This window comes from Schistocerca cancellata, chromosome 2, assembly GCF_023864275.1.
Source record: "Schistocerca cancellata isolate TAMUIC-IGC-003103 chromosome 2, iqSchCanc2.1, whole genome shotgun sequence".
NCBI lineage: Eukaryota > Metazoa > Arthropoda > Insecta > Orthoptera > Acrididae > Schistocerca > Schistocerca cancellata.
This window is the reverse complement of record NC_064627.1, coordinates 15,065,534-15,087,509: the sequence shown is the minus strand read 5'-3', so window position 1 is coordinate 15,087,509 and position 21,976 is coordinate 15,065,534. Positions and strand designations below refer to the sequence as shown.

The 21,976-nt window shown below is 40.1% G+C and overlaps 1 protein-coding gene across 1 annotated transcript in view; it reads left to right on the top strand.

Annotated features, from left to right (window-relative positions):
- LOC126163202 (dynein axonemal heavy chain 3) overlaps nt 1-21,976 on the top strand; it is a 1,221,238-nt gene that overhangs the window by 822,780 nt on the left and 376,482 nt on the right. The window contains exon 47 of the mRNA XM_049920156.1: nt 20,683-20,822. Within this exon, the coding sequence (XP_049776113.1) occupies nt 20,683-20,822 (140 nt within the window). The remainder of the gene's footprint in view (nt 1-20,682; nt 20,823-21,976) is intronic.

Below are 21,976 nucleotides of genomic sequence, written 5' to 3'. Positions count from 1 at the left end.
TGGCCACCCTACGCAACTGATCCAGTTCCGTATTTACCCTCCTGACAGAGCGGTTGAACTGCTGCTGATCATGCTGCACGAAAGCAGGCACCAGCCCAACACTGGTATGGGTCGTTGCTGAGGCTATTTTCACCAGGTCACACTCAATACAGTAGCCCTGATCCCTATCAATACTGTTTCCCACTCCACCTACTGTCATCACATGATCCTGCTTTGTGAATCCCTTGCACAAGGAACCTATATCCTCTACCATCTGGCTAAGACTTGCACTTGGCTTGAAAAAGTTTGTGACCTGGTACCTGTCACCTAATTTTTCCTGCAAAATCTGGCCCACAACATGGCTGCTACCTAGCAACAGAACTTACCTCTTACCTTCTACTTTTTTTTGAAACATTTGGTTTCCTAGTGAGATTCTGTTGCATCTTAACTACATCTACTTCTACTGGAGCCTCTTCCTTACTTAACTGTGGTAGCAAGGCAAACCTGTTGGTTGTGCCAATTGGGAAACTGTCAGACACTGTCCTCTTTCTGTGGCCCCTGTTCCCAGCTACCACTTCCCACTGCTGTTTGCCCTCCTCCCCCCTTAACCCCTTCAGTTCCTCACTCGCTGTGTCCAAATCAGCCTGAAGGGCTCTAATTTTCCCCTCCTGTTCAGCTATAATCCTATCTCTTGAGCAAACCCTGCAAAAGGATGGAAGAGCCTTGTTTGCTTCCCCAATTCCCACATCGCTACAATTTCCCCAATGAAACCACCTGTCACAACAGCTGCACAAAACCCCTGAACTAACTTTCCTACTGCAGCTCACACACTTAGTATCCATAGTAATTTGGAAATTATTTAAGAGATTTACTAAGTGATAATGATAATATATTAAATGCAGATGCAAAAGGTCCCTAAATATGTTTTGGAAACTAATATCTAAGTAAACTATTACCAAATGCACTTAAATTTGTGTTGTCATGATAAATATGCATGGTCAAAAATTAGGCCTAAACAGCCGAATGTAACCAAAACGAACTTTTTGCGATAAGTGGAAGAATATGTAGATAAAAGAAAAACCTTTAATGGCAAGCCTGAAGAGCACACTAATGAATGTATGTAGTTAATTAATCTATACCAAATGCACTAAACGCTAAGTATGCACACCCAGAAAGTAAGTCTCCTTACGTGCGGCCTTGTGAAGCACCAATCTCCTGTCTGCCACACCAATCAGGTATTTTTTGACAAATACCATAATGAAATCTTCTTACAATGGTCTGTGAGCTCAAGTTCTCTAATTTTTTCAATATTTTTGTCAATTCGGGAATTGAATGGACACCCAGAACTAGGTTTGTCATCAATTGACATGTTGCCTTTTCAAATTGAGCAAATGACTCGTACAGTTGTGTTTTTCTCATAGCATCATATTGATAACCTGTTTTCAATATTAAAACAGTTTCAGCAGCATTTTTACTGAGTAGGGGAAAAAATTTCACAGCTACAATTTGTTCACTTAAACTTGCCATCATAAAAAATGGAACAAGAACAAAACACCACTAGCGAAAACAGTCACTGCAAATGACAAGAACAAGTGACTACGCAATTGGCACTGAACTGGAAATGAGTTATCCTCTACATGCGGTAGAAATGCAAACTACACAAGCTCCACCCACAGCAATATCACCCCCCACCCCCCTCGTCATCAATTGGCTCATGAACAACACCAACTATTCCTACCCTGTGTCATTACTGGTGATGAGAAATGGTGTCTTTATCGTACCACAAGGAAAAGAAAGGAGGGCTTGAGTCCAAACAAAGCATCAACTCCCTGTACAAAGATCTGTGTGCATCCACAAAAGATAATGTTATGCATTGGTGGTTTAGACAAGAAGAGAATAGAAGCTTTCGAAATGTTGTGCTACAGAAGAATGCTGAAGATTAGATGGGTAGATCACATAACTAATGAGGAGGTGTTGAATAGGATTGGGGAGAAGAGAAGTTTGTGGCACAACTTGACTAGAAGAAGGGATCGGTTGGTAGGACATGTTCTGAGGCATCAAGGGATCACCAATTTATTATTGGAGGGCAGCGTGGAGGGTAAAAATCGTAGAGGGAGACCAAGAGATGAATACACCAAGCAGATTCAGAAGGATGTAGGTTGCAGTAGGTACTGGGAGATTAAGAAGCTTGCACAGGATAGAGTAGCATGGAGAGCTGCATCAAACCAGTCCCAGGACTGAAGACCACAACAACAACAACATGCATTGGTGGAACGGTGATGGTGTGGTGTGTTATGAATTGCTTCCCCATTGTGTAACCATTTATTGTCAGCTGCTGAAACATCTTGCAGAAACAATCCCAGAACAGTGACCAGAGAGACTGCGTGAAGTGGTGCTACCTCGACAAGTTCTTCATCTCAAAACCACATTATCTCTACAGTCACAGAATCAAAAAGCTACCCCAGCTTTGGCAGACTGTTGTAAATAGTGAAGAAGGTGACTGAAGTCTCTGTTATGTGGACCTGTTGTGTTACGGAAAAACACTAAAAATTCATGCACCAACCCAATACAACCAGTTACATGACATGATGTGTTTAGCAGATATGGAATTTTAGTAGAATCACATAGCCAAGCAGTGGTTCAAAAACAACAAAGATAATCTCAATAGTTGGAACAAATCCCAGGCTGAATTCAAGAAAACATCAGGTGACAATGAACTGCCAGTCCATTTAAAAAAAGATCAACTGAAAACAGGGTGCAACATCATGGTGAAGTGGTACGGTAATATATACAGAATGTTTTGGCCCTTTGCAACACTGTAAATCTAAATATTACACAAATTTATTAAGTCTTGCATTTGATTAGAGAAGTTGCAGATGACAGGTACTGAGTTCTTCTGGTGAAGGATGTCACAAAAGAATAATTTATCAGGTGGTGTAAGCATATCAAGGAAATATAATAGGAAAAGATTCAGAAGAAAGAAGTATGATTGACTTCCAAATGTCATAACTATGGCAATTCAGCAGTTTATGGCAGCCAAAAATGTTAGACAGAGTACACATGAGACACCAGCTGTGATTGTCCTCATACATCTGGAGGTAATAGAGAATTTTGAAAAAGGGGTGTATCAATCTTTGGTACCAATCTCCACCATCAGTCAAATGCACCATGAAGAATGGACTGAGTCTTACGCCACCACTGTCAGATGTCATCTGTCAAACCAGCAACCAATGAAGGGAGGTACAACCAACTCCTCCACCAATTAAAATGCCCCATAGAAAAATATATTTTTGAAAGATGAAGGACAACATGCTGGTCTGTTTTCATTTTGAATCCCATGGACACATTGTGCACTACTGCTGAGAGAGAAGAAGAGTGTTCAGTGGTATGTACCAGCACAACAATTCTATTCATGCCAGTTATCCGCATGCAGTTGTACTCATCCTGTGAGCCAAAGCTTGTTGCCATGCTTTGGACTGGATCTATCCTTAACATACCATAGCCATTGCCCATTGCTTTACAGATATAACACTCACTTGCATAGCCACCAGATTCAGTAAAACTAAACGAGGTGATCAACTAGGAAAATGAGGTGGCCACAGATGAAAATCCTTCATGGAGGACAGTTACCAAGATGACAAGAAATCTCATCAATAGCCAACCAGTCTGGATGCTAGTTGCCTGAGGGGCTTCTTTTTTGGTAATGTCAGATGCTTATTGTAGTTCTCTAAAGAAGACTGTGTGCAATGATACAAAAGTGATTGTACTGAGGGCTGCAAATCACAAATATGGCCAGCTGACAGGAATATGTATTGCAAGACTAAATATCAGTGACAGAAAGCAGCCCTTCCAATTTATCATTTTAACAGAACTGAGTCATGATGTTCTTGGATGGGACTTCTTGCAGTTGTCACAAGCAATTATAGACTGTGGATGAACAGAGCTCCAGACGGACAAAGCTATTCAAATAATTACACATAACAAAGATTTCTTGGGGGAAAAAATGGTTCAAATGGCTCTGAGTACTCTGGGACTTAACATCTATGGTCATCAGTTCCCTATAACTTAGAACTACTTAAACCTAACTAACCTAAGGACAGCACAGAACACCCAGTCATCACAAGGCAGAGAAAATCCATGATTCCGGGAATCGAACCCGGGAACCCAGGCACGGGAAGTGAGAACGCTACCACACAACCACGAGCTGCGGACTTTCTTGGGGCAATTGTCTGCCTTTGAAGACATTGTTATTCAAAAATCGCCAACAAAAAGAGTTCCTGTCATCAGTTAAGGTGCACATTTATTCTGTGAAGCGTTTTTCAATTGTAAAATGCTACTCAGGCCCACAAAGTAAATGTACATGCCATTGACAGTCATAACCATCGTACGTGACCAAGAAAAACTTGGGATCACTAATTGTCACAAGCAGCCACAACTCAATCCTAAAGATATTTATGTAGAGTTAGCTGAACCAGTCAAGGAAGGGCAGCTTACAACAAGTGGTCCCCATCAGATATTTATCTTCGTATTCATTATGTCACACCCTTTTATTGTGTTGTGAATTTTCATGGCTATATACTGAGGAGTCTGAGCACGCAGTTTTAAGCAATGTGAGGTGAGCATAAAGTTCTCTTTTATGTCTTTTGTTGTATGAGTGTTCAAAATGATTTTTTCTGAATAGATCAGCTCTGCTGCATAGGAAAACAACCACCTCAAAGATGTATAAAGAGGGAACAGTTAATATTTTTAGGTCTTTAAATAATGGTCGACACGAAGCCCTCGGCTGTGCAGAGCACATGTTGTGAATGATTCTTTTTTGCAACTTTAGTGTAATGCTTCCTGAGATTCCCCTAAAAATTATGCCGTATTGAATAAATGATTAAAAGGAGCTATAATATACTATTTCCCTGGTGCCCATATCAGTGGCACAGGCTAAAATTTCCATTGCAAATGCAAGGCTGTTTAATTTATTTGCTAGATATTCTATATGAGAATTCCAACTCAAAGTTCTGTCTACGTTTATTCCCAGTAACCTGACTGAGTCAATTTCTTCCATTTTTTGATTGTTGAGAGTGACACAGATTTCTTCAGTTTTTGAATGTTTGGTTTTAAAACTCATCATGTGGGTTTTTGAAATGTTTAGCCTTAAGCCATTTTGACTGAACCATGTTTCCAGGTTACTTGGCATGTTCATGGCGCTCTGTGGTATATTGTCAGAATTTTCATTTTCAATTAGGTCAGAAGTATCATCTGCAATCAAAGTTAAATGAGTATTTATATTGAGCTGAAAGTCATTTACATAGAACAGGGAGAAAATGGGTCGAAGGATTGAGCCTTGAGGAACACCTCGGAGAAGTGATCTGTTCCCGTTGTTTCCTCTCCAAGAGATATGATTCAAACCATTTCAAAGCAATATCTTGTATTCCATACCTCTACATCTACATCTACATCTACGTCCATACTCCGCAAGCCACCTGACGGTGTGTGGCGGAGGGTACCTTCAGTACCTCTATCGGTTCTCCCTTCTATTCCAGTCTCGTATTGTTCATGGAAAGAAGGATTGTCGGTATGCCTCTGTGTGGGCTCTAATCTCTCTGATTTTATCCTCATGGTCTCTTCGCGAGATATACGTAGGAGGGAGCAATATACTGCTTGACTCTTCGGTGAAGGTATGTTCTCTAAACTTCAATAAAAGCCCGTACCGAGCTACTGAGCGTCTCTCCTGCAGAGTCTTCCACTGGAGTTTATCTATCATCTCTGTAACGCTTTCGCAATTACTAAATGATCCTGTAACGAAGCGCGCTGCTCTCCGTTGGATCTTCTCTATCTCTTCTATCAACCCTATCTGGTACGGATCCCACACTGCTGAGCAGTATTCAAGCAGTGGGCGAACAAGCGTACTGTAACCTACTTCCTTTGTTTTCGGATTGCATTTCCTTAGGATTCTTCCAATGAATCTCAGTCTGGCATCTGCTTTACCGACGATCAACATTATATGATCATTCCATTTTAAATCACTCCTAATGCGTACTCCCAGATAATTTATGGTATTAACTGCTTCCAGTTGCTGACCTGCTATTTTGTAGCTAAATGATAAAGGATCTATCTTTCTGTGTATTCGCAGCACATTACACTTGTCTACATTGAGATTCAATTGCCATTCCCTGCACCATGCGTCAATTCGCTGCAGATCCTCCTGAATTTCAGTACAATTTTCCATTGTTACAACCTCTCAGTACACCACAGCATCATCTGCAAAAAGCCTCAGCGAACTTCCGATGTCATCCACCAGGTCATTTATGTATATTGTGAACAGCAACGGTCCTATGACACTCCCCTGCGGCACACCTGAAATCACTCTTACTTCGGAAGACTTCTCTCCATTGAGAATAACATGCTGCGTCCTGTTATCTAGGAACTCCTCAATCCAATCACACAATTGGTCTGATAGTCCATATGCTCTTACTTTGTTCATTAAACGACTGTGGGGAACTGTACCGAACGCCTTGCGGAAGTCAAGAAACACGGCATCTACCTGTGAACCCGTGTCTATGGCCCTCTGAGTCTCGTGGACGAATAGCGCGAGCTGGGTTTCACGTGACCGTCTTTTTCGAAACCCATGCTGATTCCTATAGAGTAGATTTCTAGTCTCCAGAAAAGTCATTATACTCGAACACAATACGTGTTCCAAAATTCTGCAACTGATCGACGTTAGAGATATAGGTCTATAGTTCTGCACATCTGTTCGACGTCCCTTCTTGAAAACGGGGATGACCTGTGCCCTTTTCCAATCCTTTGGAACGCTACGCTCTTCTAGAGACCTACGGTACACCGCTGCAAGAAGGGGGGCAAGTTCCTTCGCGTACTCTGTGTAAAATTGAACTGGTATCCCATCAGGTCCAGAGGCCTTTCCTCTTTTGAGTGATTTTAATTGTTTCTCTATCCCTCTGTCGTCTATTTTGATATCTACCATTTTGTCATCTGTGCGACAATCTAGAGAAGGAACTACAGTGCAATCTTCCTCTGTGAAAAAACTTTGGAAAAAGACATTTAGTATTTCGGCCTTTAGTCTGTCATCCTCTGTTTCAGTACCATTTTGGTCACAGAGTGTGTGGACATTTTGTTTTGATCCACCTACCGCTTTGACATAAGACCAAAATTTCTTAGGATTTTCTGCCAAGTCAGTACATAGAACTTTACTTTCGAATTCATTGAACGCCTCTCGCATAGCCCTCCTCACACTACATTTCGCTTCGCGTAATTTTTGTTTGTCTGCAAGGCTTTGGCTATGTTTATGTTTGCTGTGAAGTTCCCTTTGCTTCCGCAGCAGTTTTCTAACTCGGTTGTTGTACCACGGTGGCTCTTTTCCATCTCTTACGATCTTGCTTGGCACATACTCATCTAATGCATAATGTACGACGGTTTTGAACTTTGTCCACTGATCCTCAACACTATCTGTACTTGAGACAAAACTTTTGTGTTGAGCCAACAGGTACTCTGAAATCTGCTTTTTGTCACTTTTTCTAAACAGAAAAATCTTCCTACCCTTTTTAATATTCCTATTTACGGCTGAAATCATCGATGCCGTAACCGCTTTATGATCGCTGATTCCCTGTTCTGCATTAACTTTTTCAAATAGTTCGGGTCTGTTTGTCACCAGAAGGTCTAATATGTTATCCCCACGAGTCGGTTCTCTGTTTAACTGCTCAAGGTAGTTTTCAGATAAAGCAACCTGTTGAGTTTGAAAAGCATCAGGGCATGGTTTACAGAGTCGAATGCTTTTGTGAGATCATAGAATATTCCTGTGACCTTAGCTTTCCTATCTAGTAATGAAGTAATTTTTTCGATAAACTCATTTATTGCATCTACTGTGTTTTTGACTTGTTGGAAGACAAATTGGTTATGTGAAATGATACCATTCTGTGTGATGAAGCTTTGTATCTGTAAAGCAGAAAGTTTTTGAAATATTTTTGGTATGACAGGGAGTATAGAGATTGGGCAATAATTTCCCATATCATCTTTTGAACCTTTTTTAAACAATGGTTTTATTTCTGCATATTTCAAGAGATCAGGGAAGTAGCCTTCTTCAAAGAATTTGTTTATTATGAGAGAGAGAGGATGAGCTATTATGTTGTAAACTTTTTTAATTACTTTGGTGAGTATCCCATCCCAACCAGCAGCCTTTTTTTCTTTTAAGGAGAGTATGAAATTTTCAACAAATTTTGCTGAGACTGTGTTAACTTTTTTGAGACATTCACTAGTATTGCCTTTTAACCCAAAACTATTTATTTTCTGCTCATAATTTACTATGTCTAAATCAGATTTTGCTACTTTTATGAAGTACCCATTGAAGCGCACAGATATTTGAGCTGGATTTACAACTGATTTTTCCTTAAGTTTGATTTCTAAAATAGCTTTTTTATGATTTCAGACACATAATTCAGACTTAACTACAGACCATACTGCCCTTTATTTTATTTTTCTGCTCTAGAATGAATTTGTTATTTGCCATTTGTTTTGATGCTTTCACAACTTTTTTAAAAACAGTTTTGTAGTTTCTAACATATTTTCCAAAATCAGGATCTTTGTTATACTTCAGTTGATTGTGTAGCCTCCTGTTCCTCTCACTAGATATTTTTATTCCTGGTACAATCCATCTTAACTTACTTGATGTTTTGTTGCAATATGATTTTGGCAGGAAAGCTTCATTAAATACTTCAAGACAACTGTTTAAGAATGTACTAAAGTTTTCATTTGTTGAATCACCATCCCCAAAACACCACTTAACTTTACTTAGTTTCTTATAGATTATTTCATTATTTGTTTTATTGAAACTTCTTTTGACATATGTTCTTCTTATATTATGTTTATCAGTTTTTGGCAGTGAGACAAATAAGGCTGAGTGATCAGAAAATCCTAAGTCTAGACAGAATTTATGTACATTATCAAAGTAGTAATTTGTTACAATGTTGTTGATGCATGTTGCTGAGTGAATATTTTCTCTGGTGAACTCTGAAAAATTTCGCTTAAAACCAGACTTTTTAATTGAATCAATAAACGTTGTTCATTCTTTATTGTCATTTGCAGTGTTTATATTAAAATCTGGTACTATTACAATTTTCTTCTTCTTTTCTTTCTTTAGTTTATCTATCAAGCACTGGAATTTAGAGAGGAATGGCGTGACTGGAATTCTATAAATTGAAATGATCAACATTTTAAGGTCTTTAAGATCTATGCAACAACTTTCAAATATGCAATCTTCATTTAAACAATTAAAATCTGTTTTCACTTGATACCTTATAGAAGAGTCCAGGAGTATGCAGTAACCTCCATGAGATTTTTTCTCCCTGCTGCTAGCATCACTGACATTTTCAATTTTATTTAAAATATTTATTGTATTAGAGGTTAGCCAGTGTTCATTTAAACTAATAATTTTTATGTGTTTCTATTCTGCGAGAAGACTGGAACTCATCAAGTTTGTAGCTTAGGCTGCTGGAAGATTTAGAACGTAAGCCATTTATATTCAGTGCATCAAATAAGAACTTTTTCTTGTTTTAATTTTATTAAGCTTACATTTTCGTAGACACTCTTTAGCAGATTTATTTTCAGCCAACAGGAATTTTTCTTTTACATCCCCTCCATTAAATATTAGTTTCCCGTAGTTTTAATGATTTTACAAACATCCATAAACATTTTGCTGAAGGTCATCGATCCTAGTCTGTTTAGATGCAGTCCATCCTTGGCTAGACATTCCTTGCCCAAAAACTTATTTGTGTTTATAAATATAGCACCTAGTCTGTCACAACACTCATTAATTCTGCAATTGATTCAATTGATATAACTCACTCACCGACCTCCTGTTTATGATTCCGCTGATCACTATCCGCGAAGCAGGGTAAATTTTTCTGGCTGATCAGATTATATTTTTTGATTCGTTAATAATTTCCTCTTCCCTGTATCCTCAGACAGAATTTGTCCCAACATGGATGAAAAGGGCTTTGTAATGTTTGTTCATTTCTTTTTCGATGTTTTCTCTTGAATTTGTAATATTGTGGCAGAAGAAGGTGAGTAGTAACATGGTGTAGTTGTTACGATACTAGGCTGTTGAATGGAGGGTTGTGAGTTCCAAACTCACCTAGACTGCACCATTTTTATTTCTATATTTGGTTCAAGTAAATCCCAGAAGTGTCCACAAATGTCAAGACTCATTCTACTGGAATGTTCTGTAACTGTTTATATACTGTATGTGTTCTGGCCGGAAGCAGCTCTCTCCGCACTCATTGTATGTGCAAGTGCTGAATAAAACTTCATTAAGTGAAGTTAGTGTTTGCCATTCATCTAATCACACCTTCTTCTACATGACATTATTCTGTTGGAGGCGCTGGTTATTGGAACTTGTGATTGCACACATTATTGACGACACAGTGGCCACGACAGAGCCGCCGTTTACATAGTGAGAAACCCGACTTCGAGCCATATTCAACAGATCGCAATTTACCGGAGACAGAAGAAGAAGAGAATGTTATGATGACAGCAACTGTGTGCCACCAGATGAGAGATCCTTCCAGGTTCTCTGGTGACGATGGCCAACATTCAAACAAGTGGCTGAAGATATATGAGCGTGTAGCCAAATTTAACTACTGGGATGAGACCGTGTGTGTGGCTAACGTATTTTTCTGTTTGGAGGGTAATGCCGAGCAATGGTATGAGAACAATGAGGAGAAGTTCACAAGCTGAGAAATATTCCAGGCGGAACTGCGCAAGTATTTTGGTGACACACAATGACAGAAGTCAAAGGCTGAAGATAAAGTGCTGGGCACAGCATCCAAGAGAAACTATAGCATCCTACATTCAAGATGTCTTAGAGCTGTGGATCCTAGAAGGATAAGGAGGATAAGGTTGCACGTCTCATGAAGGGTGTTGCTGAGGACATCTGTGGAACTCTACTCCTGAAGGAGATTTCGACAGCAGACTACTTCATAAAATGATGCCAGTATATCGAGACAATGCATCAAAAAAGAATTACATGCAATAAGTTTGAATGGCTTCCAAACATTGTATCAATGTCTGTCATGGAGGAAGCAACTGATTTCACAAATATTCTTAGTCAGATAGTGAGAGAGGAAGTTCAGAAGCCACTTGGACTGCACAGCAAGCGAAAAATCAAGACGCTTCAAGAGGTCATAAGGGAGAAAATGGAACAGACATTGAACCCAATCTCTCGCCCTTCATTTCCCTTTAAAACGGTGAAAAAGTTGAGACCCAGTCGGGGTTACGTTCCAACAATGCCACATGAGGAAGCTGTTTGGACACCAAGTAACACTGATGTCTTGAGGACCCAGGATAATCAACCAGTATGTTTCTACTGTGGACAACCAGGACATGTGGTGCACTGTTGTTGAGAAAGGCGGCAGATATTTGATGACACGCGCGCCAGAAGACAGCGGACCGGTCTTAGCCAACGCCAACTCCGGGACAACGAAGATGAACAACAAGATGTGGGTGCAGGATGATGTAGGTCACCATCGCCATTCAGAAGCTCCAGCTGATCACCTAGCTGTTGCTACGTGGAAAACTAAAGGGTGTGACCTTCCTTGGAGGTGAGGCCGCCAGAGAGAAAAATCCTCTGCCCACTATCACTACAAAAATGATAGGAAACTATGTCGATATCCTCAAGGATGGCCGACCAGCCCTAGCTCTTTTGGACTCTGGAGCCTCATATTCAGTCATTTCGGAGAAGTACCATCGCCAATTGCAGAAAACCGTATTTGTCAACATCAAAACATCTCTGCTGAAAGAAGATGTACCATTCATGGGGGTATAAGTGGCCCAACACAGCCCTTAGAATTCATCATCGTACAATAGTGTAGTCATGACGTCATTCTCAGATGAGACTTTTTGAGAGCTTCTCATTCAATTATCGATTGTGGTCTCTCGAAGATTTTGCTAGGTTAGGTGAGATACTGTGGACAGGAAGCTGCGCATCTGAGTTTGTGCAGAGTATGTATGCTGGATGAAGTGATCATTCCTGCAGTCCGCACTAGAAAGATAACTGTCATGTGTCATGCCATGCATCAACCCATGGATCTTGTAGTGGAATGTAAGAGAATCATACTACTGAAAAATAACTTGGTCATCCCAGCCTCTGTCATCTTGTTCGAGAACGGATTCGATGAATTGTGGATAGTTAACTATCTCTGAGAAACGCAGATCCTTCCAAGATGGATGTGCATAGCAAATGATGAGGCATTAATTGAAGAACAGCTGAGCATCATAGAAACCTTCCATGCTGAGTCTGTGAGTGAAATTAGTGATACCACTACGAGACAAGATTTTCTAGCTCGACTATCACCAGATCTCCCTAAGGAAAAACAGAAGAAGCTACTTGCCATTCTTCAAGAGTTCTCTGACTGCTTCGATCCACAGGTGAAGAGCAAATTAGACAAATTGACGGTGAAGCACCAGACTAGCACTGGAGACCATCAACCAATAAGCCAGAGAGCAAGCCATGTGTCAGCAACAGAATGTCGAATAATTTACAACAAGATAGAGAAAATGATGAAGAATAACATCATTCAGCCTTCGCAGAGCCCATGGTCTTCACCAGTGGTCCTTGTCAGGAAGAAGGATGGCAGTTGGCACTTTTGTGTTGATTACAGATAACTAAAAAGGACGTTTACCCTCTTCCATGAATTGATGATACACTAGATTGCCTGTAGGGGGCTAAGTTTTTCTCAACCATGGACATGTACTCAGGATACTGGCAAATCGAAGTAGATGAGGCTGATCGTGAGAAAACTGCATTCATCACCCCTGAGGGCCTGTATCAGTTTAAGGTAATACTGTTCGGTTTGTGTAATGCACCAGTAAATTTTGAACGGATGATGGATAATCTTCTACATCACCTGAAGTGGATGATGTGTCTTTGTTATTTAGATGACATTATAGTGTACTCAGAACATTTGATGAACATCTAAAAAGACTGTGGACTGTTCTTAAGTGTCTATAACAAGACTGAAACTTAATCCAAGAAAATGTCTCTTTGGAGCAAAAGAAATCAAAATACCTGGACACCTGGTGTCAAATGGAAGTGTACGACCAGACCCAGAAAAGGTGAGATCTATAATGGAATTTCCTATTCCTAAAAGTATTAGAGATGTGAGAAGCTTCCTCAGATTATGTTATTATTACCGTTGTTTTATCAAAGACTTTTGTATCAAAGCCAGGCCACACCAAGAGTTGTTAAAAGCTGATGCTAAATTTATCTGGGGTGGTGCTCAACAAGATTCTTTCGATGTGCTGCGAAAAGCTCTGATGACTGACCTTGTACTTGGTCTATATGATGAGAGAGCACACACAGATGCCAGTGGGTATGGGATCGGTGCTGTTCTGGTACAGATTTCGGATAGAAAAGAGAAGGTCATAGCCTATGCTTCTAGGACATTTACAAAAGCTGAGAGAAACTACTCAACTACAGAAAGAGAATGTCTTGCTGTGATCTGGGCCATGTGTAAATTTCAATAGTATCTCTATGGAAGGCCGTTCACAGTTGTTACAGACCATCATTCACTTTGTTGGTTGCAGGTCTTAAGGATCCAACAGGACAACTCGCCAGGTGGGCACTACGTCTTCAAGAGTATGACATTACCATAGTATACAAAAGTGGAAGAAAACACCAAGATGCCGACAGTCTCTCAAGAAACCCCGTGCAAAAGCATCAAGACTTTGATGAAGATAGTGACTGTCTCGCTGCACTCCAGGATCTCTCTGCTGAGCAGAAGGACGCCAAGATATCTCAAATTATGCTTGTCCTTAATCGGTCAGAGGATGTGAAAGGACAATTTAAGGTAGTTAATGGATTACTTTGCAAGAAAAACATTGACCCGTTTGGAAAGAGATGGCTACCAGTGATCCCTAAATAGATGCACTTAGATGTTCTACAGAAATTCCATGACACACCTGAGGCCGGACATGTAGGGTTTATTAAGACATATGATAGGATCCACAAGAGATTTTACTGGCCAGGTTTATTTAGGAGTGTCCGCCACTATGTGTCACACTGTAGAGTGTGCCAGAGGAGAAAGGCAGTTCCTCATAAACCACCTGGCCGACTCATACCTATTCCACCAACCAAAATGCCTTTCCAGCGTGTTGGGATTGACCTCCTTGGACGATTTCCAACGTCTGCTAGTGGCAATAGATGGATTATTGTTTTCACTGATTATCTGACAAGCTATGCCATTACAAAAGCCATGAAAACAGCCGAAGCATCCGAGGTAGCCAAATTCATCGTGGAAGACATTGTATTAAAACATGGTGCCCCAAGGTCGTTAATTACAGATTGAGGGAAAGTTTTTCAATTGAATCTTGTGACAGAGTTAAACCATCGGTGCAACATTCTCATCATATGATGACTGTCTACCATCCATAAACCAATGGGCTTACCGAACGCCTTAATAAGACCTTGACCAACATGCTATCAGTGTTCGTCATTGTTGAACAGAGCAATTGGGATGAGGTGCTACCTTTTGTGACATTTGCCTACAACTCTGCCAAACAAGACACCACAGGATTTACGCCATTTTTCCTGGTGCATGGTTGTAAGGCAACTACAATGATGGACACTATGTTTCTGTTACATCCTGATGATGTTGATGATGTGGACGATGACTACATTGCTCAGGTGTTAACCAGAGCTGAGGAAGTTCGGCAGTTTGCTTGATTCCGCACACTCCAGCCTCAAGAAAACGATCGCTGAAGGTATGACACGAGCCACCGCCCTGTTGTCTACAGGCCTGGTGACCTCGTCTGGATCTTCACTCCTGTTCGGAAGGCTGGTCTCTCTGAGAAGCTCCTCAGGCGCTTCTTTGGAACTTATAGTGTTGTAAAACAGTTATCTGAAGTTACTAATGAAGCTGAAGATTTCGACCCCGACACAAGATGACGAAAGATCAGAGATATGGTCCATGTCCTTCGAATGAAGCCCTACAAGTATCCTGCCACCCAGGGTAAATTCGAAGCTCTGGCGACAGACAACAAGCGGAAAGGTGATGAAAAGCGTAGCAGCAAAAGAAGTTCTAAGAAGATCACCGCCAGAGCCAGCATCAGACATCGGGAGTCAGAGTATGCAGGACCGATGACTCGTTCCTGGAATAGGAGGACATAACACTGACATGCTGTTCTCCTAAGGAGGGAGCAATGTCACAGAAGAAGCTATTGAATGGAGGGTCATGAGTTCCAAACTCACCTGGACTGTACCATTTTAATTTCTATATTCATTTCGAGTACTTTCCAGAAGTGTCCACAAATATCAAGACTCATTGTACCGGAATGTTCTGTGGCTGTATATATACTGTGTGTGTTCTGGCCAGAAGCAGTTCACTCCCTGCTCATGTATGTGCAAGTGCTGAATAAACTTTTGTTAAGTGATGTTAGTGTTCATCATTCATTTAATCACACCTTCTTCTACATGAAAATATTTCTGAAATAGTTACTGAGCTGATGGGACCTAATTCCTGTGCGGATTTCAACTTCACAGGTTGGCACTAACATTTTTCAACATGGAATCGCCAGTTATGAGAAATTCATTTTCAGCTACACTTCTAATACTATGATGTCTTTTGTTTTCAAACTTTCCACTTGTCCATTTATATGTAGTATTTATGTCTCCTGAGTCTGCACTATGTTTTAATTCACATGACGTGAAATGCTCGTCTTGCAGGGAGCTCATATTTGTATCCCTCTGCAAGTGACGTACTTCCTTGTTTGCATCGATCATTTTTTGGGATTTGTTTGAGTCACAGATCCACATATTCATTTCTAGGCCTCAATATTTCTGATTGTCGTTTTATTGCTTCACAGGATGCCTCATTACCGTTTTGAAACAAGGTTTGTATCACTCCGCATCCACAGATTTTCGTTGTTTCTGGCGATGTATTTCCTGCAGTCACAGTCTTTTTGGCACTTAAGTTCCCTGTTTTCGTTTTGTAATGCTAACAAGTCACCCTTGAGGGATTCAATTTCTTTCTGCAGCACTTGAATAACAGTTTCTTTTGCAATCACTTCACTTTGGAGATCAGCCTTTTCTTCACTTAAATAGGTCTGTAAACATTCCTGGCAGCACCACAAAAAATCATCATTTATGAATTTTAGGTTCACATTTGCACACTTTCCATGTAGCCAGAAGTGACATTTTACACAAAGAATTCCTTTTACAACACTTTTTTTACATTCCTTGCACACTGCACTGCTAAACGTTTTCTTTTTTGAGAGATCTGCACCATTACACTGACCTATTGCCATCAGTGTGATAAAAAAAAAAAGAAATTAAATTGAAATTATACATAAAATTAATTGAACACATGAACAAAGATTTCAAGTGGAGAAGGAATGATAGGAAGAAAAATGAAGGCAAATGCAGAAGTTGATATTATGATTAAAATCACGTGACAAAGGAATGGAATTAAACAATTACATTTAAATCAATTAACTGAATAAAATTGATGATCAAAGTCATTTTGGTTTCCCCCTAGCTGTGCACTTAGTCAAGATTGGATGGACTGAAAATGTTCATGGGCTTGACGCTCGTCATGGATTGTAAAGATGAAACCATCAAGAGAGTTGGAAAGTAATGTGGACACCTCTGGTAGCACCTGTGTGCCTAATTCAACATCTGGTCGAGGGCTGTAAGATTCAGCATAATGATGTGACAATTCGAGGATATCTCATTTACAGAAGGCTACCACCTTCATTGAGGTCCAAACCCATACCCTGCTGCATGTGAAGCTGTTACCTCCACTACACCACACAACCATTCTCTTTTGTGCAACTTTTTAATGCTATCAGGTATCACACAAAATTCAAATCCCCACCCCCCCCCCCCCCTCCCCCTCAATTACTCATAAATGAGGGCCCACCAGGGTGAATGGCTGCAGTGTGTGACACGTGGGATCTTAACCTACACCACCATATAGATAGTTTCAGAAAGTCAATCACACTGCTAGGGATGTTTCCTTGTTAGTTTCATTGGTAAATATGCATGCTCCACTACTGCTATATACACCCCAGGGGAGGAAACTACTTTCGAATTGCCAATAGCATCGAGCTAGACTAAGGAACAACATCGGTGAGTAGTAGTGATTCTGTATCAGTTTTCAGGTGCTTTCAAATCTGATACAGAGGATAGGCAGACCAACTGGCCTATGATAAAACATGGTATCACCACTTGGGATAATCCACCAACTAACCTGTGCTCATGTAAAGTGTTCCTAACTGAACAATGTGTAATCTGGGAGAAAGTGGAGATGATTCTGGAAGATGATACCATTGAGCCTCCAGAGAGTCTTGGGGTCATTCTGAAAAGGAAGATGGCACATGGCACTTTTGCACTGACTACTAATAACTGAACAAAATCACAAAGAAAGATATCTGTCACTTGCTATGCATTGATGACACCCGGGACAGCTTGGAAAGAGCAGAATATCACTCTATTATGGACATGAAGTAAGGCTACTGGCAACTCAATGTTGACCAGGCTAACTGGGAAAAGACTGCCTTTGTAACTCCTGATTACCTTTATGAGCAAAGTTGGAGTTGGAATTCGACGATATGTAACACTCCAGCCATGCATGAACATTTGATGGGCAACCCTATTCAACTCCTTTGCTGTCTGCATGACATTGTCATCTTTGAAAGACATTTGGTTGATAACCATGTTGAAGTTTGTTCAGACTGCAGGTCTCTACCTGAAACTGAAGATGTGTCTCTGTGTCATTCAAGAAATAAAAATTGTAGGGCACCAGTCAATGGCAGTTGGATTTGTACTGATTAAGAGAAAATAAGAGCAGTCACATGTTTTCTGTCTCCTCGACACGTTCGTGATGTGGGAAGTTTTTTTTTGACATATGCACATACTACCAGCAATTTGCAAGAACTACTGCAGGCTGACACCAGATTTTCCTGAAATAAGGCACAAAAAAGATCTTTGCTTGTCATCTCAGTCATTGTTGCATTAAATCACATTACTTCAGAATAGTAGGAAGATCTAGCATTGCTGAGAACTGTAGTAGCCTTGAGGTATGAGGAACTGACTAAAGGATGATTACAGTTAATAAATGCAACATTGTATAAAAGGAATTATGATCCAATGGGGCAGAAATGGTTGCTCACTCTCACAGCTAATCTGTTGCCAGGGATCCTGAAATATTTTTGCGACACTCCGGGATCTGGTCACCAGGAATTCTCAAAGACTCTAGACCAAATCAAACACAGGTATCACTGGCCAGGTCTCTGGATACTGTATGAGCCACTGTAAGCAATGCTGGCACATGTGGCACTGTTACCCCCAATCCTGCCTGTAGCAGCATCTTTCCACCAAACTGGTATTGACCACTTGGGGAGTATTCTGAAGCCAACAAATAGGAATTGATGGATAATAGTCTGTACTGACTACTTCCCCCACTATGCTGTCATCAAAGCTGTGCTGACTGCCAAAGCTCTCTAAATTTCTGATATCCTGAAAGAGGAGACATCAGTTTGAAACACAGAGTATCACACATGATAATCTCTGATTGTATAATGTTTCCCAGTTGATACTAATGTCATAGGCCATTCACAAGATGACAACTGCCCACCAATCACAGACGAATGGTGTCACAGAGCAGTTTAATAAGATTTTGGCAGATACGCTGTTGATGTACATTGGTGTTGAACAAAGATGCTTGAATACAATGCTGCCTGTCATGACATTCACTTAGAACATAGAGAATTGTGACACTGTGCATCACACTTTTATTTCTGCTCTACAGTCGCAAGGCTAAAACAGTAAAGGATACACTGTGTGAAACATCCATCACCAGGACCAAAGAAGCAAGGCAGCTGGCTCGCACATGGTCCACGGACACGCAGGAGAATGGCTGAGAGTGCTATAAGGCCAAGCATGGTGCAGTGAGCAACAGCCAGCTTACTCAGTACACAGTGCGTGCGTGGGAAGGAGGACACTCAGAAAAGTTACTAACACACTGTTTTTGGCTGTGTCATATCTTTTGTCATTCTTTGGGCGTCACATGTATGAAGTTTTGGGTTGTGACCCTTCACCAAGAAAACAAAAGTGCAGAAAAGACATCTGTGTCCTCTGTATGAAGCCCTAGTACAGTGTACAGCCCAGAGTGTTGATTGGATGTTCAGCAAAAGTGAAGATGCAGTAGTGATTTCGACACAATAATATAACTTGTCTGTGACATAAAATAAAGCAAAACTAAAAAAATGCAGCGGAGTCATAAAAAACAAATTGATATGATGGATGGCATAGAGCTTCATAAAATTAAGTGAAGTGCGTCATAAAATTAAGTGAAGTGGCTGCACATTGCAATACAGTTCTTTTTCATCTGACCTATGTGTCTCTGGCTCTGCCCGTTGATTGTGTTTGCAGCTATCCCCATGAGAGTACATAACACCCTTACACACACCCATTATCTACACAGTGTCCTCCTAGAGTTAGTAAGGAGAATTAGAATCAGACAAATACCGATGGCGACTAAATGGAATACGGAGGGACGAATGTTACCCTGTGTGTACAGGAGGTGCTGAACAGTTTACACACAAATAAATAGATTTCTCATAGTAAACACACACTTACATCTATGCTCTCACATCATTTGGCGAATGAAGAAACTGGTAAAATAAGGAATATTATCTAACAAACTGCAATTTTAAACAATGGAAAATCCAGGATGGAATGTAACAATAACAGAGAAGGAAAGTTGCTACTCACCATATAGCAGAGACGCTGAGTCGTGATAGGCACAACAAAAAGATTCACACAATTATAGTTTTCGGCCATTAAGGCCTTTGTCAGCAGTACACACACACACACACACACACACACACACACACACACACACACACTCATGCAAACGCAACTTGCCTTTGGCTCTGAAAGCCCATATCAATGATGTTTCATTGAATGCTTTGCATGCTGAGACTTGTTGATGGCCCAGCACTGAAACCTGCAGCAATTTGGGGAAGGATTGCACTTCTGTCATGTCAAACGATTGTCTTCAGTCATTGTTGGTCCCATTATTGCATGATCTTTTTCCAGCCAGAGTGATGTGGAAGATCTGATGTTTTACCAGATTCCTGATACTCAAGGTACACACGTCAAATGGTCTTATGGGAAAATCCCCACTTCATCACTATGTCCCGTCGCTTGTGCACCAGCTATAACACCACATTCAAACTCACTTAACTCTTTATAACCTGCCACTGTAGCAGCAGTAACCAATGTAACAACAACGCCAGACACTTGTTGTCTCGTATAAAAGTTGCCGACCGTAGTGCCAACTTGTGCCTATTTACATATCTCTGTATTTGAATATGCATGCGTATACCAGTCTCTTTGGTGCTTCAGTGTCGAATTCATATTTTTACTGTCGACTGTGGTTACAGCTTAATACAGAAATGGCAAAACAGTGCCACTGAAGGTACTGTGCACTACCAGTGGTTGTCAGAGTCACAACTATTGAAGAAAATGTACCTGCCTTCCCCCCAGCCAAGAAATTACAGTGTACAACTAATATTTCTTTCATGTCTAGAAATCTAGTTAATTTTCATGTATTTCACTTTTTGATCATTCTACAGCATCTATTTGCAACTCTTCCGAATTATACTTGTTAATTTCTGATTGACACATTGTATTTTCTACAGGTGGACTTGGTGGCGAGAAAAACAGGTGGAGTGACACTGCCAAATATCTTAACTCACTTCTTTCAAATGTTGTGGGGGATGTATTGCTATCAGCAGGAACTGTTGCATACCTTGGTCCCTTCACAGTTGATTTCAGACAGGTAATAACAACTGATGGTCTGTGTGAAAACACTATCACAGTTACAAAAATTAACTAAAATCCAATGAGAATAATTTCATGTGTAGCAACATACTGTACTGTCATTTCTCACCTTCAGGCTGCAGGCATTGGCGATGAAATCAGAGTAAACAAGTAAAATATTATTTTTTCTCATTTGGTACCATTGAAACATTTATATATTTTTTAAATTATTTTTATGGAACTTGCACACATTTGGAAGCTAGATATACACCATCACAGTATTACAATAAATTACTGAAGCAACTGAATGATCTTGCGGTGAAGCAACTGGACCTGAGAAGACGTACATGTATGTTCTATTTGAGAGGCAGTAGACATAAAATACTATGGCAATAACATATGAAATGGACATAAATATTTACAAGCATAATGCTAAAAAGTAACTATCTAGTAAAAGTGATACATAACATCACATGTGTTTCAGTGTACTTACAGTGTCCCTTCGGTGTGTACCAACATATCAAAAGATAACTAATCAGTTCAAGTGACCTTTTGCTGTGATTTCTGTGTTGAATAGTGGTTTTCTTGTCCAGAATTCTACTTTCCCAGGCATTTGCTGTTAGCAGAGGTATTCACATGGGCTGCTGCTTCTGAATCGCGAAAGCAAAGAGCTCTTCTTGGCAGGATTATCAAATATTCTTGTTGTTGTGATTAAACCTCTTCAGTGTTGCTTTAATTACTCCAACTAAAGCATATTACTGGTGCTTATGCACATCTAGTATAATCAAAATCAGACCTTTTGGTTACAGTGGTCTTGATGATGCAACACATAAGAAAATCAAGAGTAGCTGCCTTATTACAGAACCTTTATTGCTTTGTGAAATTTTGTTGTCAACAGTCTTAGTTCAAAATCTACAGTAACGTTCATAAACATAATACTAGAAGAAGAAATGACTTACATTATCCTTCGTTGAACCTTGGTGTAGTACAGAAAGAAGTGATGTGTTCTGCCATAAAAATCTTTGACCTTCTACCAATTGATGTAAAGAATTTAATTGGTAACAGAATAATACAGATTTTAAACTATGAAACATTTACAGAGACAGATGTAGACTCCAATCGTAATTTATTGGTTACAGATGCGATTCAAATTTAATAATTTATTCATTCATC